We start from the raw sequence: 19,546 nt of genomic DNA on the forward strand, positions 1-19,546 counted from the left end.
TTATATAGTTACAATACAGGATACAAGAATTCTGACCACCTCATTACTGTTGTCAGTTCACCTACATTGATAGATGTGTGAATGAGTAGGTTTGTCTTATTTGTATGCGTTTACCTTAACTCAGAACACTGAGTTCATTCTAGTGATGGATCGCACAAGTACACCGTGAGCCGCCTCGCACGAGTACACTGTGAGCCGCCTCTGGATCTGCTCCTGGGGACATTCCTCTCCCTCAGCCGTCTACTCCCAGCTTACTTGTGGATCTGTTGCTGTATCTCTGCCTGTGATCATGGATTATCTTTATCGGAAGGCGAACCCTTCCATCCGAGGAAAGTACGCGAGGCTCAAAGAAGTCAGAGCGGAGAGCAACGAGCTAACCCTCAATGAGAAGACCTTCTTGCTGGCTTGTGAAAGAGGTGAGTTTTAAAGTACCAATTGCTTTAATCTCTGCTCTTTATACACAGCACCAAGAAACCTGCATAACACTGCAAATATCCAGACAGTGACTCAATGAATTTTGCTAGCAGTAAAATAATTATCTGTTCTGGTTAGCGCACATCTTTTTTTTTTTTTATGAATCTAAAGAATTTAAATAACACGTTTTATTGCCTTAAAGTATATTTGGCATTGACAAGTTCTTCTTTTTCTGGAGAGTGACGGGGCAGACAGATGGCTTATCTACAGATTTTTTCTTAAAACAGTTTTGCCATTTAATTAGCTATTTATTTCTTTAGCAGCCTTGCATTTTTTGGGCTCCTTGCCCTCTGCTTTCCATCTGTGCTTGTCCAAGTCACACAAGGCTCCCAACTCTTAGTCCCCAAACACAAACAGAGTGGCGAAGCGGATGGATAGCATGCTGTGCTGTGCTGTGTTTTTCTTCTGATTTTGAAGCTTGTCGGTGGGAGAAAGTCCGTTCGTTGGTGAGATTGGAGAATTTGGCAATTGCTAGTTTATACGGATCAGTGGAGAGAGCTTGTATCAACAAGGCCCCAGTGAGTAATGGCGTCTCTGGTTCTGACCATATAAAGGTCTGCAAGAATGAGTTCTGCGGAGTGTCTTTGTCCCTGGATGGAAATGATGTCACGGAACGGGCTGTGATGCGTGGGAGGGACTCTGCACTGGCTGATGTCATTTGCGTCTAGGTGACTATTACACGGTGAAGAGCCTCCTGGAGGAGGGTCTCCACAGGGGCCTCAATATCGACTGTATGGATGTGCTGGGCCGCAGCGCGGCGTCCGTCGCCGTCAAGAGCCAGAGCCTGGATGTCCTGCAGCTGCTGCTGCAGCACGGTTGCCAGGTGATGCCATCCTCACCATGCCAGCCAATCAGAAAAGAGCACACTTTCTTGACTGATTATTTGGCACCCAGTTAGCCAACCAGTAGGCTTCTAGCTTTGTGCCCAGACATGAGGAGCATCGGAATATCAGACCCGTAAATACTAATGTAAACTCTGCTGTGACGATCATGGTTGCTTTACTCCGATTATATTTGTTTAGTCCACAGATGCACTTCTGTTGGCCATCAGTTCAGAAATAGTGGAAGCTGTAGACATCCTCCTCAATCACCGGCAGCCACGCCCAGCATCCATGGCAGTCAGTCCAACTTATATTATTGTTATTATTGTTATTATTATTATTATTATTATTATTATCTGTGATGGGTTGGTATCCCATCCTGGGTTATTCCCTGCCTTGCGTCCGTAGCTTCAGGGATAGGTTCTGGATCTCCACGATCCTGAATAGGACAAGCGAGTACAGAAAGTGGACGTACCCTTGCCTTGTGCCCTGTGCCTCCTGGCATAGGCTCCAGCCCCCCCCCACCATAAACTTGGTGGTGCCCGGCTCAGTGGGTTAGGACACGGTGCCTGTGACCAGAAGGTTGCTGGATAAAATCCTGGGGTGGGTAGACTGACATCACCATTGGGTCCTTTAGCAAGGCCCTTAAGCCCCCAATTGGTCCTGAGACTGACTGACTGCTTTCTGGAAAGATGGTTGTCATTTTGGATAAAAGTCTCTGCCACATAAATAGCTAAGCAGCGGGAAGATGGATAGTGTTTTATTAATGTTGTTTCTATTATCATTCCATAATGACAGCCTCAGAAAACAGACTCATTTATTTTCCATTTCAGTATAAGAGCATCTGATTCTCAGTGTAAAGTCAGTAGAATTGTGCCTTCGTTGTGTATTGTGTGCAGGTGAAATGTGACAAAGCCACTGTCAGAAAATCAGACCTTTTTCCTGTTTTGGTTCTGAAGTGCCTTTTTGTGAATGAACGGCTTCCCCGGCATTCCGGCACGGCCGTCCGTGCGCCGCTCCCTGTTCAGAGCTGCGTGAGCCCACAAACCCCGGTGCCGCCTCCGTTTGGTTCCTGCGCCGATGCTTCATGCCATTATAACCACCAGCGAGAAAGAAAAATTCCTCTTACCTGATTTCCGGGTGTCAGGTTATTTACGGCCCCGGAGCCCTCCCACATAAACGGGTTCATATGGCAGTAACTTGGAGAGCAGTTGAAAAAAATAATAATATACATAACATTTATTTAACAGACATTTGTATTTGAAGTAACATACATTTTTGTGGGTTAAGGGTCTTCCTTAGGGGACCCAGGGTATAATCACTCTGCTGACCCTGGGATTTGAACCGCTGACCTTCCCATCATAGGCACAGCTCCCGCCAAGCCACCCAGCCCCACTGTATATACAATTAGGGTTAAGACGGACTTCATTGACCCCAATGGGAAATCCTAGCACATTCGGCAGCAAGAACACGGTGCACAGACAAACATACATGTGGCGCCAAACAAGGTGCAAAGACACATATAGTGCAAAAGTAAACGCAAATAAAACATCCTGGAAAACAGAATACAGAAATAAATAAACATTTAAAGATAATGAATAATGTTCAGTTATACTTAATTTATTAAATGTTAAATACTAAAAAGCAAAGAATCATTCAACTATGAATAAATTCAAACAAACAAATAAATAAAATGAAACCCTCTGGTCTAGTTGAAGTGCACAACACATAGTGTGAGTAGAGAAGCTAATGGTACTTTGGGTGTTTTGGTGTGGGGGTTGGCGTGTGTGTGGGTCCGCATAAAGGACGGGGCTTTGACGTCTCTGCCATCTCAGAAACTGATGGAGCAGATCCAGAACAGCGAGTACTTCACCACCATGGACGTCACGCCCGTCATCCTGGCCGCCCAGAGGAACAGCTACGAGATCCTGGCGCTGCTGCTGCGCCGCGAAGCCTCGCTGCCGCGCCCGCATGCCGTGGGCTGCCCCTGTGCCCTGTGCCGCGTCAAGAACAGGAAGGACAGCCTTCGGCACTCCAGGCACGGTGCCTCGGTCACCTTACGGCAGACACCAAACAACTCATTTGGTTTTTCAGTGCCATGCTACCAATTAAGCGACATGGGCGGCCCAGGGTGCCCTCTGCTGAGGGGGTGCCCATGTAGCCAGCTGATTTCAATTTGTCCTGGACAGTCAGGGGCATCAGAGGGGCATGGATACCCTTGCAGATTCAGGGGGCCCAGGAATTTATAGTGGCCCTGAAATGTACCATCAGGGACTCTCCTCTTGGCAAAATCTAAAAAAACAAGTACCCCCCCCACCCAGCCTGCTCGGAAAATTGTATCCAAGTAACATTTTGTCAGGGGGCCCAGAATTTCTAGCTACGCCCCTGCAGACGGCGCATGTAGAGTGCTGGCCGGGGGGGGGGGATGCTAGCAGTGAGGCTTGGCTGCTGGGGGGGGGGGGAGACAGGGGAGTGCAGCTTGCCTGTGGCTCCGCATGGGCTTCTACTGGCTCTGTTTTTCCTCATCATTTACTGACACTGAATCACTCACATAAAGCTATATGATCAACATACAAGTACATAGGCTTTCTGTCTTTGTTTCAGCCTGTGCAAATCAATCCGGTGAGTTGTAAACGTCTGTCACTCTCTAAATCCCTAGCTTCTGTTCCGCTGCAGTAATGCTTCCTACGTACTATTTTTAAACATTTTTTTTTCCCCACTGTGGCAAACCGCTTCAAATGTCAACCATTTCTAAGTCATGACACATCACAGCCACATCTGTTAAACATGGATGGTGGAAACTCCTGCCTCAGTTACTAGACTTACTAACAAGACTTTCAAATACCACACGGCGAATTGAGGAAGTTAAAGCATTGCTCATTGGACATGAACTAAGCCGAGACAGTATGCAGGAAAATGCTTCTCCCTCCTTGGGATGTGTCACTCCTGGCACATCAGGGCTTACATATTTCAGGGGGTTCCTAGGACAGACCCCACAGTGAACATATAGCATATCAAGGCAATTTTCCACCAGCTTTCCATCCTCAATTTTCCCACCTTTCTACGCTTGCTCTCCCACAGGTTTCGCCTGGATATCTACCGCTGCCTGGCAAGTCCATCCCTGATTATGCTCACTGAGGAGGATCCTATCCTGAGGGCCTTCGAGCTCAGTGATGACCTGAAGGAGCTCAGTGCAGTGGAGGTGGAGTTCAGGTACGGCACATAAAGATGGACTGGGCCTGTTAGCCTGACTGAAGCTGGGGATGAGAACAGAAAGTATGGTGGAGCCCAGCAACTGTGTAGTTTGATCTGCAGGACTTTGTAATCTACCTCATTGACCGAAGAAATAGTCAGTGGGGTTAGTAGGCCCTACAAACCTTGACAAGGTCAGCTGTTGGTCACAGATATGGATAAAAGATGATCTGTTTTGTTGGAGTTCAGAGTTATTTTATATATCCGGTTGAGCTTTTTCCACTTGAAAATGATGCAGTTTGGTTTCAGTGGCGCTCCTCACATAAACTACTGCGAACACTGAAAAATGTTCTTTAAAAAAAAAAACACCTAAAATGTCAATTCTGCATTGAAAAGGCCCTTGATATAAACACAGGAATGACTACCAAGAGTTGGCCAGGAACTGCACGATGTTTGCCACAGACCTGTTGGCCCAAGTACGCAACTCACGAGAGATGGAGGTCATCCTGAATCACACGTCCAGCGAGGATCTTGTGGAGGACAGGACACCACAGGACGGGCACGTCAACCTCAGTCGCCTGAAGCTGGCCATCAAGTACAACCAGAAAGAGGTAAAAGATCCATGATAGTTTCATCACTATGGGGAAACTATCACTCCAGAAAAAGGGAAGGAAATATGTCGGTTTATGTGGTAAATCTCAATGTCTATCATTTAGTCATATTAGTGATTCCACGTCATTACAGTTCAAGACAGTAAGTATCTAATTCAGCTGACGTGGCATTGCTTTTGCATACGATTGATGTTTTTTTCTTTTATCTGGGCTAACACTGCAAGAACGGGATGTTCTCATTGTATCAGTCAAGGGAACAATGGAGCAGCATGTTAACCTCGGATGGAGCCTGATTATGGAGGTTAAAGTGGCAGATTATTTATGAGACGGTCTTTCATTTCAGCAGCATTAGGAGGTTTATCATCTTGCCATGACTGTACAGTATGTCATTTATTGGTTCTCTGCGACACATTTTTCTTCAGCTTTTTTCTCTGGCTACTTTGTCATCCTAAGTAAAAAATTAGGAATATGGTGATTTTTCCATTTGGGCAAGGATTTGAAGCCCTGGTTTGTAGTGATTATATTTTCCAGGTACAAATTAGAAAAATTCAAGGTATCTTTTGTAGTATCCAGTCGTTGCTGGAACCCATGTTAAATACCCAAAGCCAGCAAACAAGAACAACATTTATCTGTTTACGTTGACTAATGTGAAATTTGAATATTTATCTCTCCCTATCTCTCTCTCTCTCTCTCTCTCTCTCCCTCTCCCATTCTCCCATTTGCCTAACCAGAACCTCTGTTTCCCCAGTTTGTGGCCCAGTCCAACTGCCAGCAGTTCCTCAACACTGTTTGGTTTGGTGAGATGGCCTCTTTCCGCCGCCGCGCCGCCCACCGTCAGATCTTGGTGGTGCTGGCGGTGGGGGTGCTGTGGCCGGGCCTAGCGGCATGCTATCTGCTGGTGCCTCGCTCGCGCCCGGGCCATGCCATGAGCACGCCCTTCATCCGCTTCCTGGTGCATAGCGCCTCCTACATCACCTTCCTGCTGGTGCTTAGCCACTCCGCACTGGGGCGCTCGGCAGACAAACGGCAAACTGCAGAGCCAGCACTGGGGGCCGTCGACTGCCTACTGATCCTCTGGATCCTGGGTGAGATGTGATCACCGACCCCCCACCCCCCCGTCCTCCACCTCTGTTGGGGTCAGTATCACCCTCCATGGGCCTGAATGCCCAAGCAGCTTTTTAGAGTTTAGAAGGCTTTTGGGCTCGCTATCTGTCTCTCTTAAGCAGTCTTTCCTCTTTTTTTTCCACAGAAGAATACATGCTTTCTTTAATTTTGCTTTATCAAGGAGTCTTTTTAAGAGTTTTGTCAACAGAAGTAAGGAATGATCTCTTTTGCTTGTTTCTTCATAGCTTATATTTCCAGTTAAGTTCCCCAAGCTACAGAGAACAGTTTCAATTTCTTTGTCAGTGGTTTTATTTATTTTTTATTTATTACAAACTGATGGCCCGCCCCTGAGGCAAGATTTCTCATAATGTGTAAATCAGTCGTTCCTTGTGTTCCCATTGCAAAACAAAATACCAAGAACAATAAATCATGTAAATAAATGATTCTGACAGGGTGGGGGCGCCGTGCATGCTCAGAGAATGAACCCCAAGCTGGGGGCCGACGCAGCGCAGAGGAGGGATTTTGGCAGATGAAAATACTAGCTAGATCAGCCAAAACTTTGAGGGAAAATCCAGAAAATCCAAATGCGCTACAGTGATTTTTATATGAATATTACAGTGGTAGCCCATCTCTGGGATCTAAGGACTCATCAATCAGATCAATCCAAAAACCTGGTTTATTGCTGTGATCATTTAACCTCAAGAATCCCAGGGTAGGATATTTAAACCACATAACATCCAATCAGAAACTCCCCAGCCGTAAATCATGAAAGTCTTCAAGCAGTGACTTATGTCTAGTGGATACCATCGTGGGCCATTTTTACTGCACATTCCAGATCACAGTGTCAGATATGGAAGTTCCTCCCCCGATGAAGTAAGCAGCTCTCCGAAGGTGGGAAGCCATATTCCTCTCCCAGACCCTCAGCGTGTGGTTGATGCTGGACTCCCTCCCCCCAGGAATGGTGTGGTGGGACCTTGAGATCATCTGGCATGAGGGGCTGCAGGATTTCATGGAGGAGTCGCGCAATCTTCTCAGCTTTGCCATGAACGCGCTCTACCTGGCAACTTTTGCACTGAAGGTGGTGGCACACGGCCAGGTGTGTAGCGCCACCCACCAGCATCCGGACGTATTTTGCCACCAGAGCAGAACCTCCCAGCAAAATCAGACCATTGTACCACCATAGTGAAGTATTAAGCCGTATTTACTGTGGAAATACACACTGCATATAACGTTCTGTGTAATATATTACGTAGCATGCTGTGCGTTTCATGTGGAGTATGAATATTCTCTCCATGTTTACCTGGGCATCCTTGAGGTCCTCCAGTTTCCTCCCACAGTGCAAAAGCATCTGGTTCAGATGAATCAGTGTCTCAAATTTACCCATAGTGAGTAATTCCTGCAAACGACTGGCTTATCAACCTGGGTGTTCCCTGCCTCATGGCCTCTGCTTGCTGGGATAGGGCTCCAGACTCTCTGTCACACTGTATTGGATTATTAAACAGTTAATGTTGCCATTTTAGTTGACACTGACATTTCGTCTAGAACAGATGGCGTGCTTTTGAAGGCCCCGGGCCTTCATTTTTGTCTGCAGGCGTGCATTTTTTTCTGGTTGTAACTTAAATGACTTTGAGTTACCTGGGTCCCATACGCTGCACAGCTGTCAGTCTGATGGCGGCGAAGTTGCCGCAGGTGTGAAAGAACGCTGACGACTGGATGTTCCTTCCAGCTCGATTACTTAGGAGACAGGACCAGCTGGGATGCGTTTCACCCCATCTTGGTGGCCGAGGGACTCCTCGCCCTCGCCAGCGTTCTGAGCTACCTGCGGCTTTTCTTCGTGTACACCAGTAGCGCCACCCTCGGGCCGTTACAGGTACTGCACCGTCTTTATCGATCCAGTGCAGAATTAGTTACGTGTGTAGTGATTGCTTCACTCCTTCCATACTGGGGCCTCTACCAGTCTAACTCTGGAATCGTCAAAAAACATTACTGCTTCATGTGCCATTGCTGATATATGTGGTCCTTAGAGAATCTGTTGCGATTTCAAACTGATCCGACTACAAAAACACTTTATGGCTTTTATCCACTGTCTAGCATGGCATCTTTAGCAGATCTGTCCCATGACAGTGGACTTTTCAGAGCTTTCAGGAACATTCCAGGCTTTCTCCGTCGCCACCCCAAAGACCAGTGAGGTCTCATTCCAGTTTCTCCCCAAAAAAGATTCCAACGCTACTAATACCATCTTGGCCAGGAGCTAATTTGACCACATGCTTATTTTTCTTGAGTGTCATAGGTTTAGCTCTCTACGCCTATTTGGCCACCTATTATAAACAGTCCGCGGGTTAAACGCTTTAAACGCTTCTCAAATGTCGCGTAACTCTTTATGTTTACATATACAAAAGTTATGCGGTCAGCCTGCTTTAATTAACATCCAGATGCTGTCTTTACCTCCCTACCCCGGTTCCTAGACCCCCTAATATAGATTAAAATGTGTGATGTTAATCACCACAATCAAACAATCACGTGTAAAAAAACATAGACGTACAGAACTACGCCGTAGGTGCTGAGGTCACATTTTTCGGTAGGGGATCTTGCAGAGTTTGTTCCATTTGTGATCTTACGTGGCTGCTCCTGTCTCAGAGCCTGGTTTTATTTCACGTCGCTCTGAGATGGAATGACTGGCAGCAGATTTGAGGCTTCAGATGCTGTCATCTAGCCGTCTTGTGCAGAAAAACTACTGAAACGATTAGTGTGACACTCAGGATTCCAGCTATTGACGCCGAGCTACTGCCAAGATCTAAGAGTGGAATGTACTGGGAAAAAATTGGTTTGGCCCCATCTGCCCCTACCGTACCCACCACAGCCCACAGACTTGCCCCTGGGGGGGGGGGGATCCCTGCCAGGCAGAGGAGCCGGTTGGGACAGCAAGCCCACAGCTGCTGGGAGGGTTAGGCAGGCCACCCCATCTGGGACACCCAGGGCTCAGTATGGGGGCACCGACCTGGTGACTCACGGCCTCCCTGCAGAACGTTCTGGAAATATTTAGGACGGGAATCTTAGGAATGTGATTGGACGCATGAGATCTTTACATTCATGGTTTCCAGAGCAATGAAAAATCCAGTATATAGCAAAAATACATAAACAGAGATATGCAAACTCCCCTAAGAAACAGGGAAAAGCCCCACTGCAGATATTTATTTATGGTGCCCAAAACCAGGAAACCAGAACAGAGACCTGCTCCCAGACTGAGCCTATTTAGCTTTCGTGATTATTAGCTCTGGGGAAATTCAAGGTGTACGCCGTACTCTTATTTTTAGATGTCACCACATCAGGAGCGTAGAGAAAAGGGATCAAATTAGGGCAATGTTATAATATTTTGGTGTTGCTAAATTTAACAGCCAAGGGCCTGATTAAGTTCTGATGAGTACCTAAAAATAATAGGACAGTCTCTTCTCAAAATATAGAATCATGAAATCACTTTAGTTTGGGTGTTTGGCTAGATCCTTGCTGAAGATACGGCTGTTTCACTGACAGATTTCAATGGGCCAGATGCTGCAGGACTTTGGGAGGTTCCTGAGCCTCTTCCTCCTGGGGCTGCTGTCTTTCTCCATGGCGCTGACCCAACTGTATGGCAAGGAGGGAATGGTGGAAGACCAAGCGACAGAGGATGGCTGCCAGGGCATATACTGCAAGCAGCAGACCAACGAAGTCTTCCGCTCGTAAGGTGCTATCACTTCATGTATAGGGCCCTAACCTTTGACCTTTAACCTGTGCCAATGATTTTCTGCTTCCTGTACCATAGGTTCCAGGGCACCTGCTCAGCCCTATTCTGGTACGTCCTCTCCCTAGCCCACGTGTCGCTCTTCGTAACTAGGATTGGGCCGACGGAAGAGCCACGTTCTTTCATCGGCGCCCTAATCGCGGGCGCCTACAATGTCTCCGTCGTCCTGGTCCTCACCAAGCTCCTTGTGGCCGTGCTGCACGACAGCTTTCGCCGGATCACCGTAAGCACTCCGTGCGCCGCTCACTGAATAAATCACGAATCCTGCGACGGGCCGTGCGGCGCACTTTGAAAAACACCGCGCTCGTGTTTCTCTAGTTCAGAAATTCAACACCGCGTCCAGGCGAACCATGTTTCACAATTACGAGAAATGTCAGACGGTTTGGGGTCGCAGCAGGGGGGCGGTCACGGGTCACCAGGCAGTCGCGCAGCTGCGACATGTTGCTGCACGCTTGCTATTAACCCTGTAAAGTTTCCTGCGGAGTTAAATGCGGTTGTGAAGCCACCAGCTGAACAGGCTATATGCAAGTTCAGGAATCTTTGATTAATTTCACGGTCCTCATTAACCCTACCTTTGACCAGGGGGTGCCATTAGAGATTTCTGGCCCCATGAAAGTATTTTATACTGGGCCCCCAACCCAGACTAATCCAATTATGTTTTGAATTTTTAGAGCTTTTAGAGGGCTTTTAGATTTTTAGAGGGCTTTAGGAATTGCCCTAACTTTTACTCCCTCAGTGGTGCCCCTCACAATCAGATTCCACAATCAGGCCAGACGGTGAGAATACATGAAATGTGCTTAATCGGTGTCCATGAGGGAAAATGTCACGAGTCTTTTGTCTCCAAATCGATGCAGAGCCATGAGGACCAGGAGTGGAAGTTTGCCCGGGCTAAGCTGTGGATGAGCTACTTCGACAAGAGGGCCACCCTGCCCCCACCCTTCAACATCCTCCCCACACCCAAAGCTGTGGGTGATCTGCTCACGGCACTGAGCAGCCGGGCTCATCCTCGCGTCACCGCAGGAGCGGAGGAAACGGAGAAGGTAGCTTGTTTTCTGGGTGCGTGTGGTGCTGACGCGTTTGACTAATGGTCCAGATCACGTCTGTTTTTCAGCTTGTAAATGAAATAAGTAAGGAATATAAGAGCAGCGCCCTCACCTACTCCAGAGACTGCCTGGCCCTACTTTCATAATTGTCTGCCCATCTGGATAAATGTGTCCGCTAAATTAATAAATGTAATGTAATATAACTGGAGGCCAGCAATTACTCTCTTTATTTCCTTACTGAAGTAATGAAAGTTATTGAAATTGTGTCCTAAGGTACAAAGAATGCTTCTGAAATCTAGCAGTGTGCAAACTTTCTGGCAATTATTTACGTTAAGTTGAGTATTCTGTGAATGTCACTCTTTATGCTCAACTGGTTGGTTGAAACAAAATCTTGGTCTGGATTTGTACTTTCTGAACCTGAACTTTCCACCTCTGCTTGCCAGATACATAACATTCCCTACAAGGCGTTAACCCTGCCCCTTTCTCAGGTCTCTGTCAAAAGCCCAGACCACGTGCCTTGTTTTTATTGTCGTTCTTGTCCAGGAACGGAGGAGCCAGAAGGCAAAGCAGGAAAAAAACTATCAGAAGGTCATGTGCTGCCTGGTCCACCGCTACCTCACCAGCAGCAGGCAGAAGATGCAGAGAGCTGGGCGAGTTACGGTGGAGAACCTCGAGCACCTCCGGAAGGAGCTGTCCAGGTTTCGCAGTGACATTCGTGCCATGCTGCAAACTCCCTAGGTGCTGAGTGCACCAGGTCCAGCTGTGACGGACTCGAACCCGTGACCCGAAGGTGTTGGTCTCAGGCCTCAGAACAGACAGTTATGCTCCAGGGGATTATTTTTACCCAAAATTACTATAATAAAATATTCAGCTATTCCAGAAGTAAGCTATGTAAACAATGCAAACTGCTTCTGATTGAAGTCGGTCCTGATCCAATAAGCATTAAAGTCCAGCCAAAACTGAAACCCTTTGGCTTTTTAAACATTTATAAAAATATTATCAGGATTAAGGCCCCATAATATACAATATTTAGCGCATAACCAACCTAATTCTGATCAGTTATTTTGGGATCATAAGTCATATTTCATACACCAGTCAACATAAATATAATCATTTTTGCACAGTTATTCTCTCTGCATTAAAAATAATAAATCACACAAATTTTTGTCTTGCCAAATAGCAAAAAAATAGTGTGTCTGCCTGCCAGTTTGCTTATTGAGTGACAGAGGCATTGAAATTGCAGACAGATCCAGTTAAGTTTGGTTTTTGGCATGTGTAACCTGGCTGTGGTCAGAATATTAATTCAATATGGGCTTTGAGTAATCAAAGATTAAACTGGTTTGCATTGTTTTTTTTTCCACGCAATTAAAAGTAATGGAGACAACATGACTTCAGAATAAACACTGTTGTGAGTTTTATTTCTTTGTACAAAATATCATATAAATATTAAAAAACACTTTGAAAAGATTATTTTTTCCAGCATCTTTACAAACATCAACTATTATGCTAAAAAAGAATTAACTGGATAAATGACTCTTCTGATAAAAAATGATTTATGCAAATGATAAAATTATATGTTTATCCAATTATTTCTGAAAAGCTTTTTAAAAAAAATTATTGCACATTAACCAATATAGGGAATGCTTTTCACATTTTATGATTTCAGCATAGTATGAGTTTCTGCCCTTTAATTGAATCACATTTTCTCTCGTGCTTTAACAGTCAACGCATTTTCTGTGTTTTTCACACAGATTTTGGTCATTGCATGCAAAGGAGGCTTTTTTTTGAGAAATTCTAGTTAGCAAGGACACAAAGTAGTTGTAACAATAACCTCATGAATTTACAGAGCCCAGCGACATGGCATCTACACCACAGACACAAAACCTGCTGAAGGTATGGCCTGTGTTTTTCGCGTAAAATCCGAACACCAAGAATGACGTCCTTGGAAGAGACCGTACTTGCTCACGAATCCTAAGACACAAACCGCATTTATGCTTCAGTCCCAAAGGTCAACAGTCAACAAGGGAACAAAAAAACAGAAGATAATCCACGAGCGTCTGCTCCTAATGTGCCCCCAGGATTCTGCAATGACCGGGGTATGCGTCCAGGGGGAAGTTTCGCGGAATTCAGCATCGCTGGTATTTTAATACATCCAGCACTCTCTGGCTCTTGCCCTTGAAGGCCACGACGTAGTTCTGAGGGCTGATGGCCCCTTGTCCCTTCTCATCCGTCTGGCCCATGAGAATGTAACTGAGACCTAAGACAGAGTACAAATGTAGCATCCTACATACTTACAGCTTCAAACTATCAATGAACCCAGGAGACCAAAAGTACAAGGAAAACTCCAACCCAAATACTTATTTATAGGCATCCAACAGCCAAATAATGGAGTCTAAATGACATCGAATGCCACATACTGTAGCTGACCTTAGATGTTAAGTACATTTTTTTGCAGAGACTGAGTGAAAAGCAATAAAAACAAGTGATCAATGCCCCGCAGTTGATTCAGCCTGAAGGCCGGCGTCGGAGCGCTACGGTAGCATCCTCAGCATATTTACAGCTCATAGCTACCCAGAGAAATGTTTTTAGAAGATCCTTTCTCCCTCCCACCATCCTGACTTTCGAATGCTGATCGATGTGGAGAATCTTCCAGAATCACACTGGGGACCCTGTACCTTTGATATTTAATGTTAGGAGTCTGTGTCCTTGATCAGAAGGTCGCCAGTTCGAATCCTGGCGCCAGAAGACTGATGCCGCCATTGGGCCCTTGAGCAAGACCCTTAACCCCCAGTTCTAGAGGTGCTGCAGGCTGCCTGACCCTGCATGCACTACCCCCCCCCCCCCCAAGTTTGCTCTCACAAATATCTGAATACATGTACTATTCTATTCTAAAACATGTGGCGGCAGCTGACTGGAACCGAAATGAAGAAACAAGCTAATTCCGCTACCAACCAAACAGTTGAGTATAAAGAGTCCCATTTACAAACAACTCAATTGGTTGGTTGAATCAAAATCTTGGTCTGTACTTTCTAAAGTTGAACTTTCCACCTCAGCATGTGGTAACACATAAGGTAAGCAGGATGTGGGTGTTTTGAAGCCCCAAGTGCACACATCAAACTCCCCCTATGCCTACAAGAGAGAAGGCACTTGTGGCATCATCATCCAGAAACTCACCACGTCGGATGAAGGGGCACTTCTTGCACAGCACAACGATCTTGGTGCTCATGCTCTTCCCGGCCTGCTGGATGGTGAGGTCGCCCTCCTTGTAGATGCTGATGATGGAGATGGTGGCATGAACCCTGCCCTCTCGCACTGCCGTGGTGATCACGGTGCCGGTGATCACTAGGCGACAAACATAAAGATCGGTTGTAGAGCAGAGGGACAGGGACGGTTTAGGCTAAGCCAGAGCTTTCGTTTCGGGATCAATCACCCGCTAGATGAGTCCAGCGACTTAATATCCTGCAAACTGATTTAGGAAGTTCATTATTTTCTGCACTAAGGCCAGGAAAAGCCAAATAAGGAGGAGTGATTAACATTGCAAGTACACACACACACACACACGCTGGTAGTGAATGTCAGAGAGAATAAAAACGTACATGGAAACGTAGATAAATTCTCTGGGACGCATGATGCTGGCTGCGTGCGAGGAAAGCAGGGGGCAGCTTACCGAAGCTGCTCGCGCAGAAGTGGCTCTCTGGGGTGCCGTTCCTCTCGCATTTTTTCTTGCAGAGATCTGGGGAATACTTCACCACTGGGAAAGGGGGGGGGGGGGTGATAGAGGGAAAAAAAAGCATGAGTCGCACGCTTACGCCAATTCATGCCGCCACGTGAAATTGACTTGACTGCTCCAGAAGGTTCTGCAGGCCCGCATGATGAAATCGGCGTGTAAGGAAGCGCTCGCGGTTCCTGGTGCAGCGGTGCGGCACGGCGCAGCCTCCGCCCTGGTCGCAGCCGGGATCAATTTATGGTGATGGCTGGAGTTTTCCTTCAGTGCAAAGTAGGGCTATTAACCCACTCTGATCGACAGGACCGGTTGTTATTTCCCCGGATGCTTGCCCGACGAATGGTTTCCAATCATTTTAATTGTCTGATCTTTGCAGATTTTTATGATTTTTGTCCTAGATGTTCAAGCCGATGCCTTGCCCTTCTAGGCCTGACCGCTAACGGAGCTCGATGAGGTCTGACCAACGGCTCCCTCTCTTATAGTGATTGTCTGAAGGTTGGACCACAGCTGTCATGCCGTTCTGACAGGCCGGCAGTAATGCAGGGGGAAAAAATTGCATGTCTGGTTGCCACATAACTTCCTCTCTCCTAGTGGGAAATCTAACCAGGAACTAACCGCAACAGAACCCAAACTCTTACACATCCACATTCTGGAAAACATCAGAACATCAGAGCCCATAACAACTAGGGGTTCAGCTTAGAAACAACACTTGGGAATGTGACAGAAATAGTCAAACTGTTCCTAAGCTACCTACCAAAATATCGCCCTCACCCTTCCAGGGTTGTAGGTTCAAATTCCCGCCTTCTTTGTATGGGTTTTCTCTGTGTTTCTCCCGCAGTTCAAAGATAAACGTTTATGTGAGTTAATGTAATCTAAATTGTCCATTGTGCATGAGTGTGTGCCTTGTGACTGCCTTCCCATCCAGGGTGTCCCCTGCCTCATGCCCAGTGCATTCTGGGATAGGCTCCAGGCTCACCATGATCCTAAACTGGATAAGCGTTTGTGGAAAACGGATGTATTTTAAAATTCTCAGGCAGGCAAAATCTAAGAGGCTGTGGGGGAGGGGGGGGTTGAGCCACATACTTGCAGTGGTAACCGTGGTGGATGTAGTGGGGGTCGTAACTGGCGCAGCAGTGGTCCTAAGTCTTCTGGGCCTGAACTTGTAGTGACCGATGAACCCGTCTGCGGTCAGACTGAGGTCAGAGAGGAAATTAACCACAAGCTGATTCCCCTCTGAGGTGATTGGCCTGAGATTAAACGACAGCGAGATCAAACATCAAAATTAGCATGAGAAATAATACATTCACACCACACTACTGTGTACACATTAAACTGCATTCCCCCCCCCCCCCCCCCCAAAAAAAAAATGACATAATGTATTAATCTACATATTCTGTCACATCAAGGGGAGTCAGAGGGACAAGGATAACCTGGCAGATTTAACACTTTTCAGGGGCCCCAAAAAATATATCTTTGGGGAACCAATTGCGAAATCTGCCGAGAGGGACCAAGGTGACATTTTGTCAGGGGGCATGAATTTCTAACAGTGCCCCAGGTCTTATCAGCTATAATTATGCACTGGGCCAAAAAGTGTCCAGTGATGCCATTTGCTCCTACAGTGCAAAGACAAAGGTTTTAGTGTGTCAATGTACCTAATCTGCAAGTCAGTGTTTGTGAATGTTGGGTCACCATTTTGTTGATATTCTGCTTACGCTGGAGGGCTGTCACCGCAGAATTTCCCAATCCTCTTGTCCTCGTTCATCTCCCCACCGTTATAAATCGCCACGTGGTCGTATCGGCAGTAGCTGTCTCTCTCCACGTCAAACTTCTCGAACTTCAGCTCGATGACCTCGTAAGTTTAAGTGGAGCATGCAGAAGTAAAGTCACAAACGTATTTAGATGAAGCACCGACTGTAGAATAACTACAGTCAGGTTTTAATACAGATGGTTATCCTTTGCATATTAACCTCATAATCACATTGCAAGGTGGGCATTTCCCCTTGGAATGTGAGAATCCATCTCCATGACGACATGATGCTCACCTGGTTGCTAGGCGCTATGAAGTGCCAGGTGCAGGTGACGCCAGCGGGATAATCCCTCTCCGGCCAGTTTGGGGTCTTGAAGGAGCCGGATGGCTTCACCATCCGCCCGCCACAATAACGATCGCCTGTAAGGTGCACTGGCTGTTGTCATACATCGCTGATGCAGCAGTTTTCAGCTAGAACTGCTGTAATTCAAGGCCGGTTCACAGACCTACAGCTGGCTTTCTTTATGTGTCCTAAAGCTGGCCCAAGCATGACGAAAATTCAATTATTAAATGAAATTACCAAATTATATATGCCGTATATCTGATCTGATTATATATTTGTTATGTATGCGGGCCTACATCAGACTAGGTCAGTCAAATCTAGACAAAAACAACAAGCCAAACTCACTAAACAAATACATGCTCACTCTAATAAAAGAACAGAAAAAGAAAACATAGGTGACATCACAGCGTAATCCATAGGATGCAGAACCTAGAGCCTATCGCAGCAAGCATGAGGTAAGTGGCACTTGATGGGATACCAGTCTCTGTTCACAGCAATATGAATTTTCTCTCATTTTCAGTCTTTGTTCTGATTATAACATACAGTGCACTGTAGTCACAAATACAGTCTGTGTCTGTTCTCAGTTTAGAGTTAAACAGCATCATGCAGAAATATTATCAGCCTTTAATAGCAGTGTAAAACCACACCAGCTTTACGGTTTAGTGAAGAATTAAAACTGTAATTCTGATTTGGCAAACTTTGCATTTTTAAAGATGGATGCCAGCGTGACTTGGTAATGATCCAGGGCAGGCAAGACCAAAACACCTTTGCTGAAACTGGGCACAGGGCACCTGATTCAAATTCTGTCTTGGTTATACTACCATCCATCCTGAGCTTTCAGTGGTGTAATGAGAGTTGGAAGAGCTTATGCATTTGGTCCTCTGGGCCATTAATTGATTAGCCTTAATGTACACCAAAGCATACTGCTGATGCATTAGTTTGGGTTCATTACTGGGCATCTCCACATTCAGCAGAACAGTGTGGCTGAGAGGACATCCCGAGAGTCCACACACAGCTGCTTCCCACTTTATGTACCAGGTGACCAACACCTGTCCACACAGAACATTCTGTACACCCTGGAATTAAAATTCCTGGGAACTTGTCAGTCAGGCAGGAATTTTGCTGCCAGTTATATGCAGATGGGAGATTCTCACCCTGCTCTGTCACTGCGACTCCAAGACAGTCACATTTTAAGCAAAGTTCTCCAACTGCAGCAAAGTTCTCAGTTCTCCAAATGCTGCAAATTGTTCTGCTTAAACGCAGAGACCACATTCAATCTGTTTTCGTTTATATTAAAAGAATACTTCAAAGAAACAATTTTATCATTGCCAAGTCTGCACATAACTGCATGTTTTGTTAGGTTAATTTAAAAGCTGTGAAAACGAACCTTTTTCCATATAACACAACTACTGGCCCAGCTGTGTGTCACGTGGTGTCATATAATAATGCCACCCGTCGGTCCTACATGAGCGTAAAAGTGAGAGTCCGCACCTCGTTCATTGGGGTGCGCGGCGGTAAACACAGCCAGAAACCCGCTACCAGCAGTGTTGGCGTCCGACACCATCTGCACCAGCATCCTTTTGGTACTAGAGACCAGGGCGCCCGGCCTGAAGGTGCCGCAGAAGCGGCCGAGCCGTTGGCCGCCGGCGTGGTCGCTGTACACATCCACGTAGTCGTATCTGCAAAGAGTGTCGCTCTCCAGGTCAATGGAGCGGAACCTCAGCGACACCACCCTGCCCTCGGGGACCTGCGCGAAGGGACGTGGAGAGCGCCACAACCCATATTAACGAAATAAAATCAATTGTGTTTAATTTCAATTAAAGCGATTTTCTGTGGGGCATTTATATTCTAATTAACAGCAGACGGCAGGCTTCTAACTCTGAAAGATACGTGCAATACATTTTTATGTAATTATTTATAAATATGTATAAAAAGTTAATTGGTGTAATATACTAAATATTACCAGTTCTGTCGGTGAGTGGTACTCTGTGGGCAGTAGTTCTACTTGAAACTAATAATAATAATAATAACAATAATAATAATAATAATAAACTTACCGTTATTTTCCATGTACATTTTGTATTTGATGGATATACTCCGGGATATCCTTCGCTTCCAATCATCCCAGATTCGCCCGTCAAATTTCCACCGCATGTAAAATTTGGCCTGAGACAGCAGAATTAATTCAAAAGCCGTGGTTAAAATTATTGGTGCGATATGCGAGCAACATCATCAGAATAAGAAGGTATAGTGCGTCCTATTACGAAAGTTTTGCCGTCCCTAAGCAGCCTACGTATCCTTAAAGTTTATCATCGTCATCCCTTCGCCAATTCATGCTGCATGTGTGCCAGTACACTCGGTCGTAAACACGCTGGATGCGACTTTGAAGGAAAATGGAGAAAAAAAATAAAAATCGTGCATGCACATAAAAACCAAATACCTCCGCTGAGACTGCGAGTCCACCCATGCAGAAAGGAGAAAACCCCAAATCACACAAAAAACGTATCTCATTGTCTCGGGCAGTTTAACCTCCTGTCCTGGCCCGGGATAGTTCAGAGAGGACTGCGCCGTGGACTCAGGAGCCCGACGTGAGATGGGGGAGTTACTTTGGCTACAATCTGGAATTTATGAATATAACGTTTGTTCTGTAGAGGAGTAGGTGGGAGCTGCCGGCAGCTTGTCGTTGCTTTCCAAAACCTGGATCAAAGT

The 19,546-nt window shown here is 46.1% G+C and overlaps 2 protein-coding genes across 6 annotated transcripts; one reads left to right on the forward strand and one right to left on the reverse strand.

The window, feature by feature from the left end:
- Positions 1-81: 81 nt before the first annotated feature.
- On the forward strand, positions 82-12,490 carry LOC111850493 (short transient receptor potential channel 1-like). 5 transcript variants are annotated; one of them, XM_023824439.2, is made up of 13 exons: positions 82-416; positions 1,143-1,297; positions 1,497-1,592; positions 3,131-3,333; positions 4,377-4,508; positions 4,903-5,098; positions 5,847-6,183; positions 7,159-7,298; positions 7,929-8,072; positions 9,734-9,918; positions 10,002-10,203; positions 10,835-11,020; positions 11,567-12,490. In XM_023824439.2, the coding sequence occupies exons 1-13, from the start codon at positions 290-292 to the stop codon at positions 11,759-11,761; spliced, it is 2,298 nt and encodes a 765-aa protein (XP_023680207.1). In that variant the 5' UTR covers positions 82-289; the 3' UTR covers positions 11,762-12,490. The 5 variants fall into 5 exon arrangements, with proteins under 5 accessions (XP_023680207.1, XP_023680208.1, XP_023680209.1 ...); XM_023824440.2 differs by lacking the exon at positions 1,497-1,592 and having other exon boundaries at positions 85-416; XM_023824441.2 differs by lacking the exons at positions 1,143-1,297; positions 1,497-1,592 and having other exon boundaries at positions 94-416.
- LOC111850494 (procollagen C-endopeptidase enhancer 2-like) lies at positions 12,414-19,457 on the reverse strand. Its single transcript, XM_023824442.2, has 9 exons — positions 19,278-19,457; positions 18,895-19,003; positions 18,329-18,584; positions 16,790-16,914; positions 16,460-16,596; positions 15,831-15,994; positions 14,691-14,774; positions 14,198-14,365; positions 12,414-13,280 (listed from the first exon to the last, which is right to left on the reverse strand). Exons 1-9 carry the CDS (start codon positions 19,346-19,348, stop codon positions 13,150-13,152), a joined length of 1,245 nt encoding a protein of 414 aa, XP_023680210.1. The 5' UTR covers positions 19,349-19,457; the 3' UTR covers positions 12,414-13,149.
- Between the last annotated feature and the right edge of the window lie 89 nt (positions 19,458-19,546).

Source organism: Paramormyrops kingsleyae, chromosome 21 (assembly GCF_048594095.1).
Source record: "Paramormyrops kingsleyae isolate MSU_618 chromosome 21, PKINGS_0.4, whole genome shotgun sequence".
In the NCBI taxonomy this organism is placed as follows: domain Eukaryota; kingdom Metazoa; phylum Chordata; class Actinopteri; order Osteoglossiformes; family Mormyridae; genus Paramormyrops; species Paramormyrops kingsleyae.